Raw genomic sequence first — 19,418 nt, 5'->3', positions numbered from 1 at the left:
TAAACTTAATTTGACTAACACGGTATCACTAATACATTGAGGAAATAAACTAATAGTCACACTTAATCAAATAGTATAATCAATAAATTTACAAAAAGACGAATTATACGTGCCGAATAAATTTTGAATAATCTTAATTTTAAATTAACATATTATAGTTATTAGTTATATTGAATCAAATAGTATAATTGATAAACCCACAAAATGATAAATTATACGTGTTCAATAAATTTTAAATATACGATATTCAAGCAAGAGTACAACAATTTTAGTTTTAAATTAATATGTTATAGTTATTAATTATATTAAATCAAATAATATAGTCAATAAATTTAAAATTACGGGTTATAAGTGCTTAATAAATTTTGAATATGTAATATTCAAGTAAAGTATAATAATTTTAATTTTAAATTAGCATATTAATGGTTATTTATAAAGAATTCATAAATAATTAAAAAATAATACTATAATAAGCTTGTACCGTAATCATCTCAGACAAATTAAATTTTCCTTAAAAGGAAAGTACACTTTCTTAAGTAATGGACTTTCCTTATTAGGAAACCAGCTAGTGGGCCCCAATCCTGCTTTATAAATGGGGAATCTGCCCCTGGCAGAGCCCATTTTCAGTTTTTATTATATTATTTTATGTATTTACAAGTTTATAAATTAATTAAAAAATTAAATATTCATCAATTAAATTATACATATATGTTAATTATAATATAATAGAGATATTTTTTAAAAATAAATAAATATTTTTACTAATTATTAATGGATTTTATCTTAATAATTATCTCTATACTAAAAAATTTATTTTGATTATTATCAAAAATTATTTTCATTAATATAATACTTTTTTTATTAAAAATAAATATTAATTGTAATATATTAAATTTTTTTTTTTTTAATATTATTATTTAATCCTTATGACAAACACCCACCAACTCTTTTATCCAATAAGCTTCTGCCAACAAAGACGACACGTGTACCTAACGGCCTTCAAACAGTCTCACCACCATACCTCACGCCGCGGGTAGGTGTTCACAGCAACCAAATGCTTCCGATCAGAAAATCTGCAATGGAGACGATGAAGGCAGCGGTGGAAATGGAGAAAGTGCCGATGGACCTCGTGAACGACGTCTTCTTTCACCTTCCTGTTAAGTCTCTGGTTCGCTTCAAGTGCTTGTCGAAGCCGTGCTGTTCTCTGATCGAAGGCGAAGATTTTGTGAAGTCTCACCTCGATCTATCCGTCAAATCCGGCGCCGGTCGCAGTGTTTTACTTAGAGGACATCTGCATCTTTACTCTGTCGATCTCCGATCACTGGATACTGCTAAAGAAATCGAGCATCCTTTGAAACCTAGAGGTCCGGCTGAAGTTTTTGGCTCCTGCAATGGATTGATTGCACTCTCAAATTCCATGTCTGAGTTGGCTTTATACAATCCCTCGACCCGGAAACTTCATCGATTACCTGTTTCGCCGGTGGAACATCCGGCAGGCGGCGGTATTCGGGGTTACATTTTTTACGGGTTCGGGTACGATTCGGTTAACGACGATTACAAGGTTGTAAGAATGGTACAGTTTAGGAGAGACGAAGATGATGATATCGGTTGCTTTTTCCCTTACGAGGTTAAGGTCTACAGTTTGAGAACCGATTCGTGGAAGAGAGTTGAGACGTCGCCGTTTCAGCTACAGTTCCTTTTTAATTTCTATTATCACCTCATGTTCCGGCGAGGCTATGGTGTTCTGGCCTGCAATAATCTCCATTGGGTTATGCCTCGAAGTCACGAATTGGGCAACCGCAATGTCATCTTCGGGTTTGATCTTGCGGCGGAGTTGTTCCACATAGTGCCTGTGCCTGACTATGATGCTGATCACTCCCCGGAGTTTCAAATGGACCTAGGTACGTTGAATGACTGCCTCTGCGTTATCTGTAACTACGGGCAAGCATATGTGGACGTCTGGGTGATGAAGGAATATGGAGTGAAGGAATCGTGGGTTAAGCTGTTCATAGTTCCTCGACCTAGGTCGAGTGTTGGGTGTTTTTCGTATCTGAGACCGTTAATTTATTCTGATGATGATGATAAGGTTTTGGTGGAGTTGGATAACAGGAGGCTGATGTGGTATGATTTGAATAGCAGAAGACTGAGGACTCTGAGGATACGTGGTGACCACGGTGGGTTTAGCGCGGAGATGTACGTGGCAAGCCTTGTATCTCCAGGCGAGGAAAATAGAGCGGATAACAGCAGGAAATTGGAGCAAGAAAAGAAGAACAACTGTAGAAATAGGAAGAATAGGTAAACACTATGCTATATCTGCTATAATTCTTGCTTAATCGTTTGATTTGTTCCATATCATTTTGCTGCTCTTTTTCATATAACTTTTCCGGTTATCTTTTTGGATATGAATCAGTAATCTTATAATATACGATTGATCTTATAGTTTATCTCTATGGTATTCAAAGTTCATAAAGAGCCAGTTAGATAACGAGAAATGTAATACTTAACATTGCAGAGTCTTATTCAATTGCGTTTGATTGCTTTAGACATTTTTGAAGATTTGACTATGGCATCTTGCAGTTCTTTACTCATATTTAGCGAAATCTAGCTGGTAAAAGATTCTTCGAGTATGGTTTTATTAAAAATGCTGCAGTTGAGGCCTTGATTTAATTTATGATCTTGGATAGTGATGTGGTTAATTGGACTTGTATTCTCAATGTTTAGGTAGTACTCTGCATCATTGAGCTGCCACTAGTAGGCATTTTCTTACTGTTGTTAATATATCTAATCTAAAATTTAAGAATGCGACATATCATTTCCTGCCTATATTCTCTCTCAAGTTTGACCCTTAAACTGCGTCTCCTGTTATTTTCAGGGATGATTTTCTGTCTGTAGGGTTTAAGCTGGTTCTGTGATAATCGAATTTCAAAGGGGGCACAGTACGCAATAGAGAAGAGCTACAAGTCAAGGTAAAATCCAGAGGATTTTTTAGAATTGCTTAAAGAAATGCTCTGTTCTGTTAACTAAAATATTATCTCCTTATTTAGAGAATAAATAACTATAGTAAAATGCCAAGAAAATTAAATCAATAGGGACAAAACAATTAGCATCTGCAAAAAGTCAGAAAATGATGGTTACGCCAATTCTCGAAGAGATGGTTTAGGTAGCTCAGATCCTGGGAGTGATTCTTGTGGGTAATATCCTGAGGGTAAAATACTAAATGAACCAAGTAAACATGGAGAATGCTTGTTTTACATACTGTTTAGATAAATTTTAGTGATGGTTAATTAATATATAATAATAACAGTAATTGGATGACAATGACATATGATGGGGATGACAACATTTTTTTATATTTGGATGATTGTATATTAATGTATGTTAATGGTATATTTTTGTTTGGATGATAAAATGGTGTGGTTGTATTTTCAGTTAAATTACTAATTTATCCTTACCTATTTATATAATAACAAGTGGTATATAAGAAATATATAATAAAAAAAAAATTAAATTGTTTACCAATATAATTATATTTATATTTTAATAAATAATTATTGCAAATTAAATTTTTATATTTAATAAAATAAATAATAAATTAAAAATTAAATTACTTACCAATATAATTACATTTATATTTAAATAAATAATAAATTGTGAGGATAAAAATAAAATTAAATATATTATATGGGGATATAAACAGAAAAAAAGTAACCTACCATTCACATACCGCCGATTCGGTAGTTTTAAAATTTATCCTAAATTTGTCAGTTAGATATTGTTTGTTACCATTGGAAGTTGAAACAAACATGATTTTCTTACATCCGTAAAATACCCTACATTAAAATTGTATCATTTATTACGATTCAAACAGAGTGTTAAGGTATTCAAAGAGCGACTTCGTGTCATTATGCAAAAGCTGGTGCAAGAATATCTTTATCAGCAAAACAAAAAAGTTAGAATATATGTTTTTGGCTAACGTTACTTCTAAGCACCTAATCAGGGTCATGCTTATTTTGTTATCGAATGCGTAAACTAGAATTATGTGCTTAAGAGTTAATTACAAGCACCAAATATGCAATCTCAAGCACTTACAGAGGTCGAATAGTTACTAATGTGAGACTTGCCATCTTTCTTTATTTAGTGATGGTTCTTTGCTTTCGGTTGCGCTTTCTTGTTAAACAGTAATTGTTATGAAGATTTCATTGTGCGAATGTTGTTTCTACTGTAATCTTTTTTCTTTTCAAAATTTTTGGATCGTCTTTAATTTTTTTTCCCCTTAATTGTCCTTTTAAGTAATTTCTAACTAAATTTGTTGGTCCTTTTTAATTATCCTTAATGACCCTTTTTGAAATTGCATCATAGCTGATGGCATGGAGTTCTCAGTTTTCAAGTAGGAGGCAAAGGTGCGAAGGAGGGTCAACCTGGGTTACTGAAGGGTTGTCTGATGGCTCTGTGGCCACACCACGGGTTTTCTTTTCTCTCCAGCACTTTTGGACTGATCATCTTGCTGCAAAGATCTCAAGAGTAGTAGGGAGAAGAATAGTAATGTACAGCATAATTTTCTTTTTCAAGGATACATTTTACTTTAGTTGCTTATATGTGAAATGGGATTTGTTGCAAGTTTCCCTCACTGAATACAATAGTAGCTATATGATTTTCTGATGAAGTCTCAAGGGTAGCAAGGTAGAAGAATGAAGCAGAAAAAATTACTAGATTTTATGGGCCAAGGATTTTAGGTACGATTGCTCTAGAAATGTTTTTAGATTAGATTTTATACTCAAGTAACTACCAGACAAGAATGTAAATATTTTTATGCACCAAAGAGAATCCTATATTCACGGCCTCAAATTTGTTTTCTTGCATTTATATTCCTTCACGCTCATCAAAGCTGCATGATGCTAATTAAAAATATTCTTTTGGTTATGGATTATGGGGTGTTAATTGGCATTTGAGTTGAAATTGGAATTAGCCTTTTCATTTCAGGTGCTAGCTGGGTAGTTGGTTTGCAAGAAGCTCCAACTTATGTTTTTGGAAGACTTTATTTCTTTCCCTTGAATGAGTTTGGAAGACCTGGCTTCAACAGGACTGGCAGCACCATGGATTCTCTGGAGTAAGTTTATCATTCAAACCAGTAAATGCTAAAGAAGAGATTGAGAAGAAATATTGATGACTCTTTTGCTCTATTTCTTATCTAATTGTTTGTTCTGATTTCATGTTAGTCTTGACATAAAATATATAACTAGAGCATGATCTCGATTCATGCTTTAAATTTTTTTAGAGTAAAATTTAGTTCTTACTTTGGAGTGGGGATTAAATTCTCTCTACAAATAATTTAAGGTGGGAATGAGTCATTGAAATATTAAAAAAAATGTTCTAGTTATATATGTATGTGAAGGTTAAAATGAAAAGTAGAACTAAAATTAGATTGGAGTTAATTTGTATTATTATTTTGAAACATCTAACATTTGATTAACGTCTAACATATATGTATGGCTAAAAGTATGTGTACTAAATCATAAACATTATCATCAATGAAAAGATATGAAAAATAATCAAATCCCTTTTGAAATGTTTAACATTTGATTTACTACCATTCAGTTTCATAGTTGATATGTTTTCTTTCTTTATAAAAGGTTGTGGGTCTAGATTTGGCTGTGTTTTTGTATATTCTTGTTTAGATGTTCTGTTATGTCGTATTATAGTGGGTGTGTATATATTACTTAATAAATGAAGATGCAAGTTTCTACTAGAAAAACTCTTTAACATTTGCACAATCTGCATCTATGGCATAACATTTGATCAAATATTTAGTGCTTTGAATTTTATTCAATGAAGAATTCAACTTAGCACAATTGATTTTACTGGTAGGTAACATGCATTTTCAGCAACAATAAATGTATGGTATACTACATCATCAGGTAAGTTGCTGGTTACTTTGAACTGCTGAACAACTCCAACCAGTAACGAATGATTGTAAAATGATTAATATGCCCTTTACAATTTTCACAATTACCAAGTCAACCAAAGGAAGCTTCAAATATCTATGCAATAGAAAATGAAGTCACCGTCTTCTTCACTCTCTACTTCTAATATGCAGAATGTAATTTTCAGTCGTTGGTATTCGTTGTTGATGTCGCTCCTTTATTGGAGAAAGTTCATTGCTCTAGCCTTGGCCCTCCATCAGCCCTTCTATCATCATAGCATCAAGCTTCTTGGTTCTTGCCATGGCTTATTGTGTATCACAAACATCATGGACGACATCACTTTTTGGAATCCATCTAATCAGGGAGTATCATATCATTCCTTCCTTATCGCTTAAGCAATGTTGATATTTGATTACACTTTCTCACCTCATTTGTGTATATAGGTTCGGGTATAATGCCATTGATGATGATTGTAAACGGGTTAGAAGCAAGCAGTCTTAAGGTGCAAATGGTGAGTTATTTAAATTTGAGACTAGAATTTATAGTTTAAATACTAACACCTGGAGGAGGATACAAGATATGGATTAGGTTTTGGGGTATTATAAAGATAATATAGGAGTCTTTGCTCGCAGGGTTTTGCATTGGGTTGTTAATAAAAAAAAATATGGAGAAACCAACAGGAATAAGGTTGTTGTTGCTTTGGATTTAGGACTTGAGGAGTACAAGCAGGTAGAACAGCCTGAAAATATTAATAAGGCTTCCCACGGTTTGTCGTGTTGGGATGATGTCTATGTATGGCGGTCAATTATCGTGGTGATTATGTTGATGTGTGGGTGATGAAAACGTATGGAGTTCAAAAATCTTATGTAAACTTATTTTTAGCTTCAGATTATTTAGCGTCAGGGATTTGAAGACTGATGAACTCTTTGACTTATTCAAAGCCTCTAGGACTTTTTAGAAGTCGTGTTATGAAAGACATGTGAAAGACATGTTATGTTAGCAAATGCTTATTAAACAAAAGATTTCTCTTGTTTTACATGATTATATACCATTAGTTCGTCCATAGGTAAGAGGCATTATGGTTAGGGATCTTCTATTTGTGAATTACCACTCGGAACACTTCTTTTTTTGCATTTTTTACTATGTTAAAACTCATTTCTCGATTCAAGTATTAAATCTTAATGTAATATATCAAACATTTCTTTCTAAAAATGAAGTTCGGTGTATTCATTTATAATCATTTTTTTTGCATTATTTTAACAGAGTTACGAATTCTACTTAGTTAATTACATCAAAGAAATGTTTTCAATAAAAAATTACAATCAAAACATGATTGGTGTTTGTGCTTTAGCCACAAAACCTTCCATCTCTTATTCCTATAGTGCATTTACATAATGGTGTTAGTGTTTGACCAGATAGAAGGCAAAACCAAGGGCCGTGGTTTCTTATAAACATCTTTGTCCAACAATTCATTGAAGTATGGCGATTTCTTGTACTTTTTATTTATAATTTTTTTCGAAATAAACGTATCTGATTATCATTTCTACTCAAATATAAAAGGTATTTATGAAATTGGTTTAAGCTAGCAAGTTAGAATGTGAATTTGAAAAATATTTAACGTCCTACTTATAGAGCAGTGTATAGGTTAGAATGTGAATTCGGTTAATATAGTATAAATAACAATTACCACGCAAAGCTTCGAATATGAATGAGGCAATTATCGCGTCAGTTTATTTAAGGTAATTGATTTGTACGTCAATACTTCTTACATGAATGATTTCTTAAACCAAAAAATTTGTACACTTATATACTATATTTAATGGAAGTAACTTCTATTTTTATACAACATGATACAAACTTACCCTTACATTAACTAAGAATCTAACTTTTAACACTTGTCTTTTTGAAGGTAAAAAATGTACAAAATGACCCAAAAAATCAAGTGTTAACAAAAAAAAAAAAACTTTAGACTAAGTTATAACATATACATTGATGAGATGCTGATTTTTTATATTGTAAATTATTTTTTTTAAACTTTTAATGGAATTAAAAGTTAAAAATAATTTTATTAACAACTCTGACTCTAGATTTTTTTTTTTTCAAATACAACATTGAATTAGAATTTTTTTAATTATTTGAATCAAAATTATTTGTTATAAATATTTGTAATAACCATTTTTAATTATTTAATCAATACATATATGGATACTCTTATTGGTACTATAGTCCAATAGTTACAACACTTGATAAAAAGATATCTATAACCTCTATATATAGATTTTTTGTATTCCATTTTTACTCAATTGGTAAAAGAGATATTTAATCAATTGGGCTTAAATGGAAACGAAAGATCATGTTAATTATACAATGGATTTTTGAGATTTCTCCCTCTTGATATCTTTCATCCTTAAAATAGAAATTCAAATTTACAAAAATACCCATATATTAAAATGTATAGATATATGTACACGTACATCATGCATGCATATAGGGTAATGTAATCCTCGTTGATGTGCATGCATATGCAATCTCTGTTTAGATCCTTTTTCAAATGTCACTGAAATCTCAAAATTTTAATTCTTGTTTTCTTTAGAGATTGCCAACTGAAATCGAATTTGACTTCCTTTCATAAAAATCTTCGTGGGTAGATAACGCGGATCGCGTTGGATTACATAATTTTGTGTGAATTTTGTTTGTCTTAAACGTGTCATATAATACGACAAAACATAAGATTTTATAAGTAATTTTTAACGTCACTAAAACTTAAAGTTTAAGTAATTCATGCACGTGGAATGCTATGGGCGAAAATCTCGCGTGAATACATATTTTTTAATATTTGAGAAAATAATAAAAACAGTTATTTGAGTATCAGTGATAAATTAATTTTTTTATTTATTAAAATTTATAAAGTAATTATTCTTGATCAAATTTGTAAAATGATTAAATTTTTTTAATTTATTTTATAGTTTTCCTCATATTAAAATTTACAGTTCCATTTAAAAAATAAATAAAAATATTTACATCAATCCCATGGAGACCTCCTTTTTGTCCAGAAATTCATGGTGTTGATATCACATAATCTCTCTTGATTGAGTAATCTTCTTTTGGATTTACCTCCTCCCTAATCAGACCCTGTAAAATCATAATCCCCTCAGATATCGCCATTAAAGTACATGATCAAGATTCTTTCTACACAATGGAATTATCCCCACTGTAACCCTATAAATACCTTGATCTTCATCCATCTTCTTCCTCACAATCATCACAAACCTTCTCTGCAAATTCCTCATTATATATTACGCAACTAGTCTCAGAATGGTTACTGGCCAAACAAGCTCTGTCTTGGCAGCCATGGATGAGTTTCATCCTTTGGCAGCCATGGATGAGTTTCATCATTTCCCATCATATGTATCAGCAAATCTCCCTTCTGATATTGTTGCTGAAATTTTCTCAAGGCTCCCCACCAAATCTCTTGCTCGTTTCAACTGTGTCTCAAAGCCCATATATGCATTGATTCACTGTCAAAGCTTCATCAAGAATCAGCTGAAGAAAGCCAAGGAAAGAGACTTACCTAATCTGATTTTCAAACAGGACTTCAAGATGATCTGCGTTGAAGACAAAAACTGGAGACGAACTCGAAGATTGAACCCACCATTCTCAATCTTGCTTGACAAAGCCGAGCTTTCAGGCACCTGTAATGGCCTTGTTTGCATTTCTGATCATTCCAGAAATGAAGATATCTTTCTGTACAACCCCTGTACAGGCCAATACAACAAATTACCAATTCCCAAATTCGACATTCCCACAATTGAACATTCTTGTTTTACTGCTCTAGGGTTTGGTTATCATCGTAAGGAAGATGATTACAATGTCATGAGAATGATTTATCTCTACGATAAGCCATTTAAGAACATTGATTCGTACCGTGTTGAAGCTCAAATCTACTCATTGCGTGAAGACCAATGGAGGAAAACGGTTAATGTTCCTTTTCATATTAGCTCTCGAGCAGCAATTTGGCTTGAAAATGAAGACACTCTAGTTTGGAAAGCGTCTTGTGGATTCGGCCAAACGATGAAAGTCCTCATCGTCTCCTTCGACATGAGCAGAGAAGCTTTCGAAGAGGTCACTCGACCTCCGCTACTCATACAACCTGAAGACTGCCAGATAGAAATCAGTGTTTTGCAGGTTACGGAATAATTTGAATTTCGAATTGTTCTCGATAATTAATCGACTCTTTGAATTAATTCAAAACAATGATTGATCTACGTATTTATATATAGATATATATACTGATGTTGCAGGGCTGCTTTACTGTGTTTCATCTATGGAGGAACGAAGCTGTGGAGATGTGGACGATGAAGAAGTTCGGAAACGAGGAAACATGGACTCGGACGATGGTGCTCGCACGACCGCTGATCCGGGACCTGTCGTTCATGTACTTGAAGCCGATTTGGGTGAAGAAAAACGGCGATGTGGTGGTGGAGAAGAGCGGGAACAAGTTGATTATGTATGAGCGGAGAAAGAGAAGAGTACGTGACTTCGCCATTGTTGGAGCTCCGAGGTACGGTTTTGCAGCCACTGTATTTGATGGGAGCCTGGTTTCACCATTTCCGGCTGCTTACAAGTCCCCATGATTCGCATGAGGAAGAAGACTCAGGTGGTGTCAACTGCTAGGGTTCTTCAAGTGTTAGGGTTCATGAGTCCTCTCTTAATTTCGTATCTTCTTCTTTTTTTAAGAAAAAGTTGTTCTTTGGTTGAGAATTTTAAGTTAATTTTAATTTGTTGAAATATGTTTCTTATCTAAATTAAAACATAGTTCTAATTATGATTTCCTTTTATATATCCTAACTTAAAAATTTACAAAAAATAAGTTTAAAATTTATCGAACATGCATTTTTTTTTTGTCATAATTTGATATTTTGGCATCCTCGGGCTTAGAGGATCAATATTAATCCATCTCGAACTTTGTGATTAACTCTACTATAGTTACGATATTATGCGAATTGGTCCAAATAGAGAGAAAAAAGAAATATTGAAAAAATATAGAGAACGTAAGATGATCAATTAGTCAGATTTAGTATAGATCATATATGAACGATAGTAAATTTTCTAGTTACTACGTTTTAAAAAGTCATAAGATCTTTTGACAAAAATAATAATTGTTTAAAAATAACGAGCATGAGTTTCTCGATTATTTGCATTAAAATTAATCAATTCTATTTTTTGATAGAAAAAGAAATATAACTCAGTGATAAAGTGTTATTTTAATTTAGTCAAAGTGTTATTTTAATTTAGTCAAAATATTTTTATAAAAAATAATAATTAAATTTGAATCCTATATCACGTGTGTTTAAAAAATAAATAAATAATAAAGTTTAATATTAAAAAATAAATAAAATTTTAGTTTAAGAGAATAATAAGTAACTAGATAAAATAATAAAATATTATAATACTTCAAAAAAAAATACTAAACTACTTACATGGTTAAAGAAAACTTCTTTTAATATTTATACTATTAAGTTCTTAGCAATTTCATTGATTTGGTTCATATGAAGTAAATATTTTTCTAGTTTAAGAATCTCGTAATAATATCGTTAGTTTACTTTATTTGAAAAAAGTATTTTTTTCTTTATTTGAAAAAAGTGTTTTTTCTAATTTAAGAACTCGATAATTATAATATTTTTTTTGTATCTGAGACTAAATATTATAATACTTTTTTTAAGAAATATTAAAATACTTATATGGTTAAGAAATACTCTATTTAATACTTACGCTATTGGATTCTTAACAATCATATTGGCTTGGTTTATGTCGAACAAGTATCTTTCCAATTTAAAAATCTATTAGCCTTAGGTCTTAATGTAATATCTAATCTCGAAATTTAGTTCGGAATTAATTTTAAAATTTAAAAAATATATAAAAATCTAATTTTAAAATTAATAAAATTTAATTTAATGAAAATTATGAAAAAAAATAGGTTGAAGACGAAATTAAAAATAAATTTAAAAAAGATAGGTGAAAATTTGGGTTCGAATAGTATTTTTGAAAGAAAAATGAAAAACTGGGGGGTCAGAACGCAATTAAAGAAAATTATACCACATAAGATTGTCCAGTCAGCAGTCTCGACGAACCGAAGCGCAATGCGTGCCAAGGCACGCTGATTCGATGCCACACAGGAGGCCACACTGGCGATCAGACGGTCCAGAAACATTCCCGCACGCGTGGACGATTCAAATTCATTCCCTCCTCAGGCGCGATCGGACGGTCATAATTAAACGCGATAAATTGTCTATATTTCTTTCCTCTTTAAACGTGATCAGATTATTGAGATCAAATCGCGATAAACGGTCCATATTCATTTTCTCTTTAAACGCGATCGAACTGTCGAGATCAAATGCAATGAACGGCCTAGATTAACGCAAGCTGAGTATAAATATTTCACATCATACCGAACCTAAACTCTAGTCGCCAGCCTCTCGCCGGAGAAGAAAAACCAGTCGCTGGAGATAGTGTGATATCTTTACTTGGCTAGTGTAACTCATTCCTTACTTAACCATTTCAAATCAGGAAGACGTGGTTCCCGAGCCCGTTCCTCAGGAATACGGCGAGTTAGACGCTTAAAGATTTTATAGTTTTATTTATAGTTTTTATTTCGAGTATTTCTTTTAATTAGCTTATTCTTTCATACGTTGAATACGTTTATGGTTATTGTGTAAGGGATGTTAATCATAATTTTTATTTCGCTTCCGCATTTAAAATTTTTAATACATACTTCTTTATTTAAATTTCTGGGGTCGTTACAATCTGTGTGCCCACAATCTGACAGCCCGGATGCGTTCTTGCCCGTGTAGACAGTTTAGATATGTTCCCTCCTCAAGCACGATCGGACAATCGTAATTAAACACAATGAATAACCCAGATTTGTTCCCTCTTTAAGTGCAATCGGACGGTCGAGAACAAATCACGATGAATAGTGCAGATTAATTACCTCTTTAAACGTGATCGGACGGTCAAGATCAAATGCGATAAACGACCAAGATCTAAATTAGACGGGTATAAATATCTCGTATCACACCGAACCCAAACCCTAGCCGCCAGCCTCCCGCTGGAGAAGAAGAACCAGCTGCCGGAGAAGGGAGCTGACTGCCGCCTGCCATTCACCGTCGCGCCGGAGCCACCTCTGACCGCCAAAAAAGGTAAAAATTATCTTATCTGCTTGGAATTTGATTCTAAGCACTCCTATGGCCAAATCGAAGTAAAAGGAACAGTGGATGAGTCGAAAACTGCAGGCAAAACCCGAAATCACCTCCGATGAGCCCCTTTCCATTTCCCGTTTCGTGCAATTTTTTTACTATTGTGTTCACCGTTCTGGTTTTTACAGGTTGACCGAAGAAAAATACTCAGCCGCAGAGGTGAGCCGGCGAAGCCACCGCACTGAAAAATCTCGCCACTGGTAGTTTTTTTTTTTACTTCTTTTGGCCAACCGAGGCTTCCTAACGTATTTTCTTGCTGAGATAGGTATAAAACTTGTCAAAAACGACCAGACCGATGCACAACAATGCCGCTCTGCCGGAATTTTAAAATTGGTCGAAAAAATTTTTTAATACCGATTTTGGATTTTTTGGGGTATTTTTAGGTACGTGAAGCGTGTTTTAATCTTCGCATGAAAAATTAGGAAACTTGGGAACCGCTAGTAGTCGCAGTAGAAAGTTCGATGTTTCAGACACCGATTCGAGTAAGAATCTCTCACCTTATTTTCTGTTATAGAATTAAAGTTTAATTTAGAAAATTTCGAGATTAATTACAGGTTATCAATGGAGCCAAAAATCGGTTAGTAATTTATTTGTTGTCCTGTTTAACTGATGGTTGAATTTATAGCTTTAAATACATGATGATATATTGCAATGGTTAATTGATTCAATTATACTTTCTTGATATATATATTGCTTGTCTTGCGTGATTTACGGTTGATTTGTGAAATTAAAAATTAATATGCAAACGAAAAATTAATTGGTCACGTGAATTAATGAATGGTAGTCTTATTAGATATCTTGAGAAATGGTGGATAAATCGGGTACATAAAGAACCCTACCGTGAATGTTGCCTCATAGCAGACGAGGTATCGAGAAATGATATTTTTGACGCTCATACCGGACGGGGTATGGGGACGACCTGATTCACTCTCATACCGGACGGGGTATTGAGGGATAATATTTTTTGCACTCATATTGGACAGAGTATGGGAACGACCAGTTTGTTGACAATGTTGGATATGGGTTCTGTAACGGCCCCGAAAATATTAAAATGAAATGAGTATTTAAATATATCAAATGTGGAAGCGAGATCAAAATTTCAGTTAACATCCCTTACACGAAAAACCAAAAACGTACTTAAAATATAAAAGATTAAACTAACTAAGAGAGAAACTCGAAAATAAAACTATGAGTATGACTACAGAGTCTCTAGGCATCCCCTTCGTCGTCCTCCTGCGGAACGAGCTCGGGAACCATGTCTTCCTGATCTGAAATGGTTAAATAAGGAGTGAGCTACACTAGCCCAGTAAGAACATCACGATATCTCACCGTCACGGAGGTAAAGGTGGGTAGAAAAACACAAAAAGACCAATGGAGCATAATTTACAATAAACTCGTTTATTAACATGAAAACCTTCACCATCCACTTACCTCGGTGGAATTTATGAAAACAATATAAGAAAAATAATAACATTATCATAATCATGGAATAATATAAGCTGTAAAACATAACACTTATCACGCCTCTTGTAATTCAATCATTGTACAACATATCTTTTTCTCATTTACCAGCCTACTAGTATCCGTGGGGGTCCATAGGGGTTCCGCTACCCGTTAACCTTTAACATTCATAATCAGTTTCCAGGGCCGTCCCCATACCCCGTCCGGTATGGGCGCCAAAACCATGAACCTCAATACCCCGTCCGGTATGAGGGTGAAACGGGTCGTCCCCATACCCCGTCCGGTATGGGCGCCAAAACCATAAACCTCAATACCCCGTCCGGTATGAGGGTGAAACGGGCCGTCCCCATACCCCGTCCGATATGGGTGCCAAAACCATAAGATCTTCATACCCCGTCCGGCATGTGAGACCACAATCCCGGTAGGGTTCCCTACGGACCCGGTCCGTCCACCATCTCCCAGGATATCTAGTCAGGCTGACCCCATCATACAATTATCAGTCTACAAAATGTTTCATTTCCCTTTTCCTCAATAAGCATCATCAATTCACATTTAAACAAGCAAATCGTAATTCATGCCGAACAGACAACATACATTATCAGTTTTTCAGTCATTCCACCCATAATTAATAAAACAGTAATATATGCACTCGAAACTATAAAATGAACACATCAAACCCCATAATGCATTTAAAGCTGTAAAACAGGCCAAATAACAGTAAATCACCAATCACACTAGACTCGGGCTCCATTAGCCACCTTAAGCAATTTCACACATTCGTTAATTCAAGAAATACCGTTTTATCATTTTGAACTTTAATACCGTGATAGGAAATAGGGTGAGGGGTCCTTACTTGTTTTCGGGATCCGAATACGATTCACAGTGCCCCTGCAGGCCGTCCCTAATTTTTTCTGAATTTTTCCCGGGGAACTGAAACACACTAACAGTACCTGCACGTGTTCCAAAAAAAATCCAAATTAGGCCCAGGGCCCCTTTCGGACCAAATTGCAACTCCAGCACGGCGGCTCCACCGTGCTCCGGCGACGGCGCCGCCGCTGGCGGCGGCGAGTCGCCTCGGGTTGGCTGTTTTCGGCCGTTTTCGGCCACACTCGCATTGGTCCTTGTCAGAAAACAACCCTAGGGCCCTCGGGGGGGCCAAAAATCACGGAAAAGCGGAGCTTACCGATGGCGGCGCTCTCGGGTACGGCGGCTCTCCGGCGAGGTTCGTGTTTTGGTGATTCAGCTTTGGTCAACCTGTAGAGAAAAGAATGGTGATCACGGTGATATAAAAATTGCATCGAACGGAGGCCGGGAAGGACCTCGTCGGAGGCAAAAACCGAGAGGGGCGCGGCGGCGCCGCTGGGTTTCGGCCGCGTATTCCGGCCGTTTGGTCGGGATTTTGGCCTCAATTTGGCCATAGGAGGAATCAGCGGAGAAAAACGAGTCGGGGGTATGAAATTTACCTCGATCGGCGGTCGAAAATTTCCCCGGTGCGGCGGCGGGTGGCGGCGGTCGGCCTCTGGTTCGTCTTCTCCGGCGAGCGGCGGGCGGCTAGGGTTTGTGGTCTGGTGTGGGGGTTCTATTTATAACCCCTTGCCTTTTGATCACAGCCGTTCATTTCGTTTTAATCTGGGCCGTTCATTTTTGATTGAATCTGGGCCGTCCGTGCGATTGAATCTGGGCCGTCCGATCGCGCGATTGATCTGGGCCGTCGGATCGCACCCACGCGGATCGCCAACGTGGCTCCTTTCGGAGTGACGCGGTCTTGCCACGTGGCAGGCCCCGGTTGGCCGGGACTGCTGACCGGGCCTGCTGACGTGGCTGCTGACGTGGCCCCCCTTTCTTTTTTTTTTTTTTTTTTTCCTCCTTTCCGGGTGCTACAACTCTCCCCCCCATAAAGAAATTTGGTCCCCAAATTTGCCTCATTACTCTTGATCAAACAGATGAGGATATTGGGCCCTAAATTCTGATTCCAGCTCCCAAGTCGCCTCCCTAGGCGTGTGGTTCTGCCACAAGACTTTTACAAATGATATTTCCCGGTTACGGAGTATTCTGCTTTCTTGGTCCGTGATACTGACCGGTACTTCTTCATAAGACAAGTCCTCTCGGAGTGAAAGCAGTTCATGAGCCACGACATGAGAAGGGTCTGGATTGTACTTGCGCAGCATAGATACATGAAACACATTGTGAACCCGGGAGAGCTCAGGGGGCAGTGCAAGTCTGTAGGCAGTGGTACCAATCTTGTCTAAGATTTCAAAGGGTCCAATGTATCTGGGGTTTAATTTTCCCCTTCTGCCGAACCTACTAATTCCCTTGAAGGGGGTGACTTTAAGAAACACCCGGTCACCTTTCTCAAAGGCCAGGTCTCTCCTCCGGGTATCAGCATAGCTCTTCTGCCTACTCTGAGCTGTCTGGATGTTCTTCTTGATCTTAACTATCTTGGACATGGTTTCTTCCACCAAATCCGGGCCAAACAATCTTCTATCGCCCACTTCCTCCCAACAAATCGGTGACCTGCACGGACGCCCGTATAGCGCCTCGTATGGGGCCATGCCGATGCTTGCTTGGTAACTGTTGTTGTAGGCAAACTCTATCAGGGGTAGATGGTCGTCCCAATGGCCTCCGGAGTCAAGGACACAAGCTCGGAGCATATCCTCCAGCGTACGGATTGTCCTCTCTGATTGTCCATCGGTTTGGGGGTGGAAGGCAGTACTAAGGGACAGCTTTGTTCCCATAGCTTGCTGGAAACTATTCCAGAACCGAGAAGTGAATCTGGGATCCCTGTCGGATACCACTGTTACTGGGACCCCATGCAGTCTGACTATTTCCCGGACATACATTCTTGCCAACTTGTCCAACGAATCAGTCATTCTGATGGCCAGGAAGTGGGAAGACTTAGTGAGTCGGTCAACAATTACCCATATGGCATCGTGTCCCGATCGTGCCTTGGGTAGTCCCGATACGAAGTCCATGGTGATGTGTTCCCACTTCCATTCTGGAATCGGTAAAGGCTGAAGCAACCCCCCTGGGCGTTGATGTTCTGCTTTGACCTGCTGACATACCAAGCACTTAGATACAAAGTCGGCTATATCTCTCTTCATCCCATTCCACCAGAATCGGGGTCGCATAGTTTGGTACATTTTTGTACTTCCTGGATGCATGGCGAACCTTGAACTATGGGACTCTGTCATGATGTCTCTTTTTAATTCATTGTCGTCTGGGACACACATTCTGTCCTTGAAACGAATCAATCCGTCGGCAGAGATCTGAAATTCTGAGTTCACTCCCTGTTCTGCATCCTTCTTGCGGTTTACTAGGGCGGGGTCGATTGACTGGGCTTCCTTTATTCTTTGGATTAACTCGGGTTGGACTGCTAGGTGGCTCAAACATGTGGCCCTCTTCAGATCTTGCAGTCAAACCTGCTGCGTAGCCCCAATGGACCTGCATTCCGAAACCATCAGATGGGCTAGGGTGCCTGCACTCTTCCTACTGAGGGCATCGGCTACTACGTTGCCCTTACCTGGATGGTATAGGATGTCACAATCATAGTCCTTGAGGAGTTCCATCCACCTTCTCTGACGCATGTTGAGATCCTTCTGAGTGAAGATATGCTTCAAACTTTTATGATCGGTGTAGATCTGAAAGGTCTCCCCATACAAATAATGGCGCCAGGTTTTCAAGGCGTGTATGATTGCGGCAAGCTCCAAGTCATGGGTAGGATAGTTCTTCTCATGATTCTTTAGCTGTCTAGACCCATATGCTATAACCTTTCCATGCTGCATTAGGACACAACCCAGGCCCAGATAGGATGTATCACTATAAACTGTGTACCCTCCTGATCCACTCGGTAGAGCCAGCACTGGTGCAGTAGTCAGTCGCTTCTTCAACTCTGAAAAAAAACTCCTCTCGCAGTTCTCATTCCATTCAAACCTTGCATTCTTCTTTGTGAGTCGGGTCAGAGGAGCTGCTAGACTAGAGAACCCTTCGACAAACCGGCGGTAATAACCTGCCATCCCTAGGAAACTGCGAATTTCCTTAACTGTTGTCAGCCTTTCCCAACCAAGTACCGCTTCAACCTTTTCGGGGTTCACCGACACCCATTCCTTCGATATAACATGTCCTAGGAAGGTGGTTTGTTCGAGCCAAAATCCACACTTGCTCAACTTCGCATACAACTTCTTTTCCCTGAGTACCTGTAGGACTTGGGCAAGATGATGAGCATGTTCTTCCCTACTTTTTGAGTAGACTAAGATATCATCGATGAACACGATGACAAATTGATCCAAGAATTCTCTGAAGATTCTGTTCATTAGATCCATAAAGATGGCCGGGGCGTTGGTTAGCCCAAACGGCATAACCAGGAACTCATAGTGTCCGTACCTGGTTCGGAATGCCGTCTTGGGGATGTCTTCAGCTCTCACTTTCACCTGATGGTAACCTGATCGTAGATCTATTTTAGAAAAGACCTGTGCACCCTGCAACTGATCGAAAAGGTCATCAATCCGGGGGAGAGGGTACTTGTTTTTAATTGTTACCTTGTTTATCCTTCTATAATCAATACACAGTCTCAACGTTCCATCTCCTTTCTTTACAAAAGTAACCCCGGCACCCCATGGGGAAATGCTGTGTCTAATGAAGCTACTGTTTTGTAGCTCAGTGATTTGTTTCCTTAGCTCTTCCATCTCGATGCGGCTCATTCGGTAAGGAGCTACCGAGATGGGTTGGGTTCCTGGCTGTAAGTCTATGGTGAACTCGACCTCTCTGTCCCCTGGTAGACCGGGCA

The 19,418-nt window shown here is 37.0% G+C and overlaps 2 protein-coding genes across 14 annotated transcripts; both read left to right on the top strand.

Moving 5' to 3' along the window:
- The first annotated feature begins 965 nt into the window (after positions 1 to 965).
- On the top strand, positions 966 to 6,965 carry CPR1 (F-box and associated interaction domains-containing protein). Of its 13 annotated transcripts, none has more exons than XM_088207290.1 (8): positions 966 to 2,295; positions 2,873 to 2,966; positions 4,360 to 4,544; positions 4,665 to 4,733; positions 4,981 to 5,107; positions 5,866 to 5,915; positions 6,095 to 6,432; positions 6,554 to 6,965. In XM_088207290.1, the coding sequence occupies exons 1-2, from the start codon at positions 1,055 to 1,057 to the stop codon at positions 2,910 to 2,912; spliced, it is 1,281 nt and encodes a 426-aa protein (XP_088063416.1). In that variant the 5' UTR covers positions 966 to 1,054; the 3' UTR covers positions 2,913 to 2,966; positions 4,360 to 4,544; positions 4,665 to 4,733; positions 4,981 to 5,107; positions 5,866 to 5,915; positions 6,095 to 6,432; positions 6,554 to 6,965. The 13 variants fall into 13 exon arrangements, with proteins under 13 accessions (XP_088063416.1, XP_088063417.1, XP_088063411.1 ...); XM_088207291.1 differs by having other exon boundaries at positions 4,967 to 5,107; XM_088207285.1 differs by lacking the exon at positions 4,665 to 4,733.
- Positions 6,966 to 8,976: 2,011 nt separating this feature from the next.
- Positions 8,977 to 10,748, top strand: LOC110812657 (F-box protein CPR1-like). The gene is made up of 2 exons (XM_022039477.2): positions 8,977 to 10,106; positions 10,223 to 10,748. The coding sequence occupies exons 1-2, from the start codon at positions 9,237 to 9,239 to the stop codon at positions 10,553 to 10,555; spliced, it is 1,203 nt and encodes a 400-aa protein (XP_021895169.2). The 5' UTR covers positions 8,977 to 9,236; the 3' UTR covers positions 10,556 to 10,748.
- Positions 10,749 to 19,418: the final 8,670 nt, after the last annotated feature.

This window comes from Carica papaya, chromosome 7, assembly GCF_054855325.1.
Source record: "Carica papaya isolate Zhongbai chromosome 7, ASM5485532v1, whole genome shotgun sequence".
NCBI lineage: Eukaryota > Viridiplantae > Streptophyta > Magnoliopsida > Brassicales > Caricaceae > Carica > Carica papaya.
This window is presented reverse-complemented; position numbering and strand designations above follow the sequence as displayed.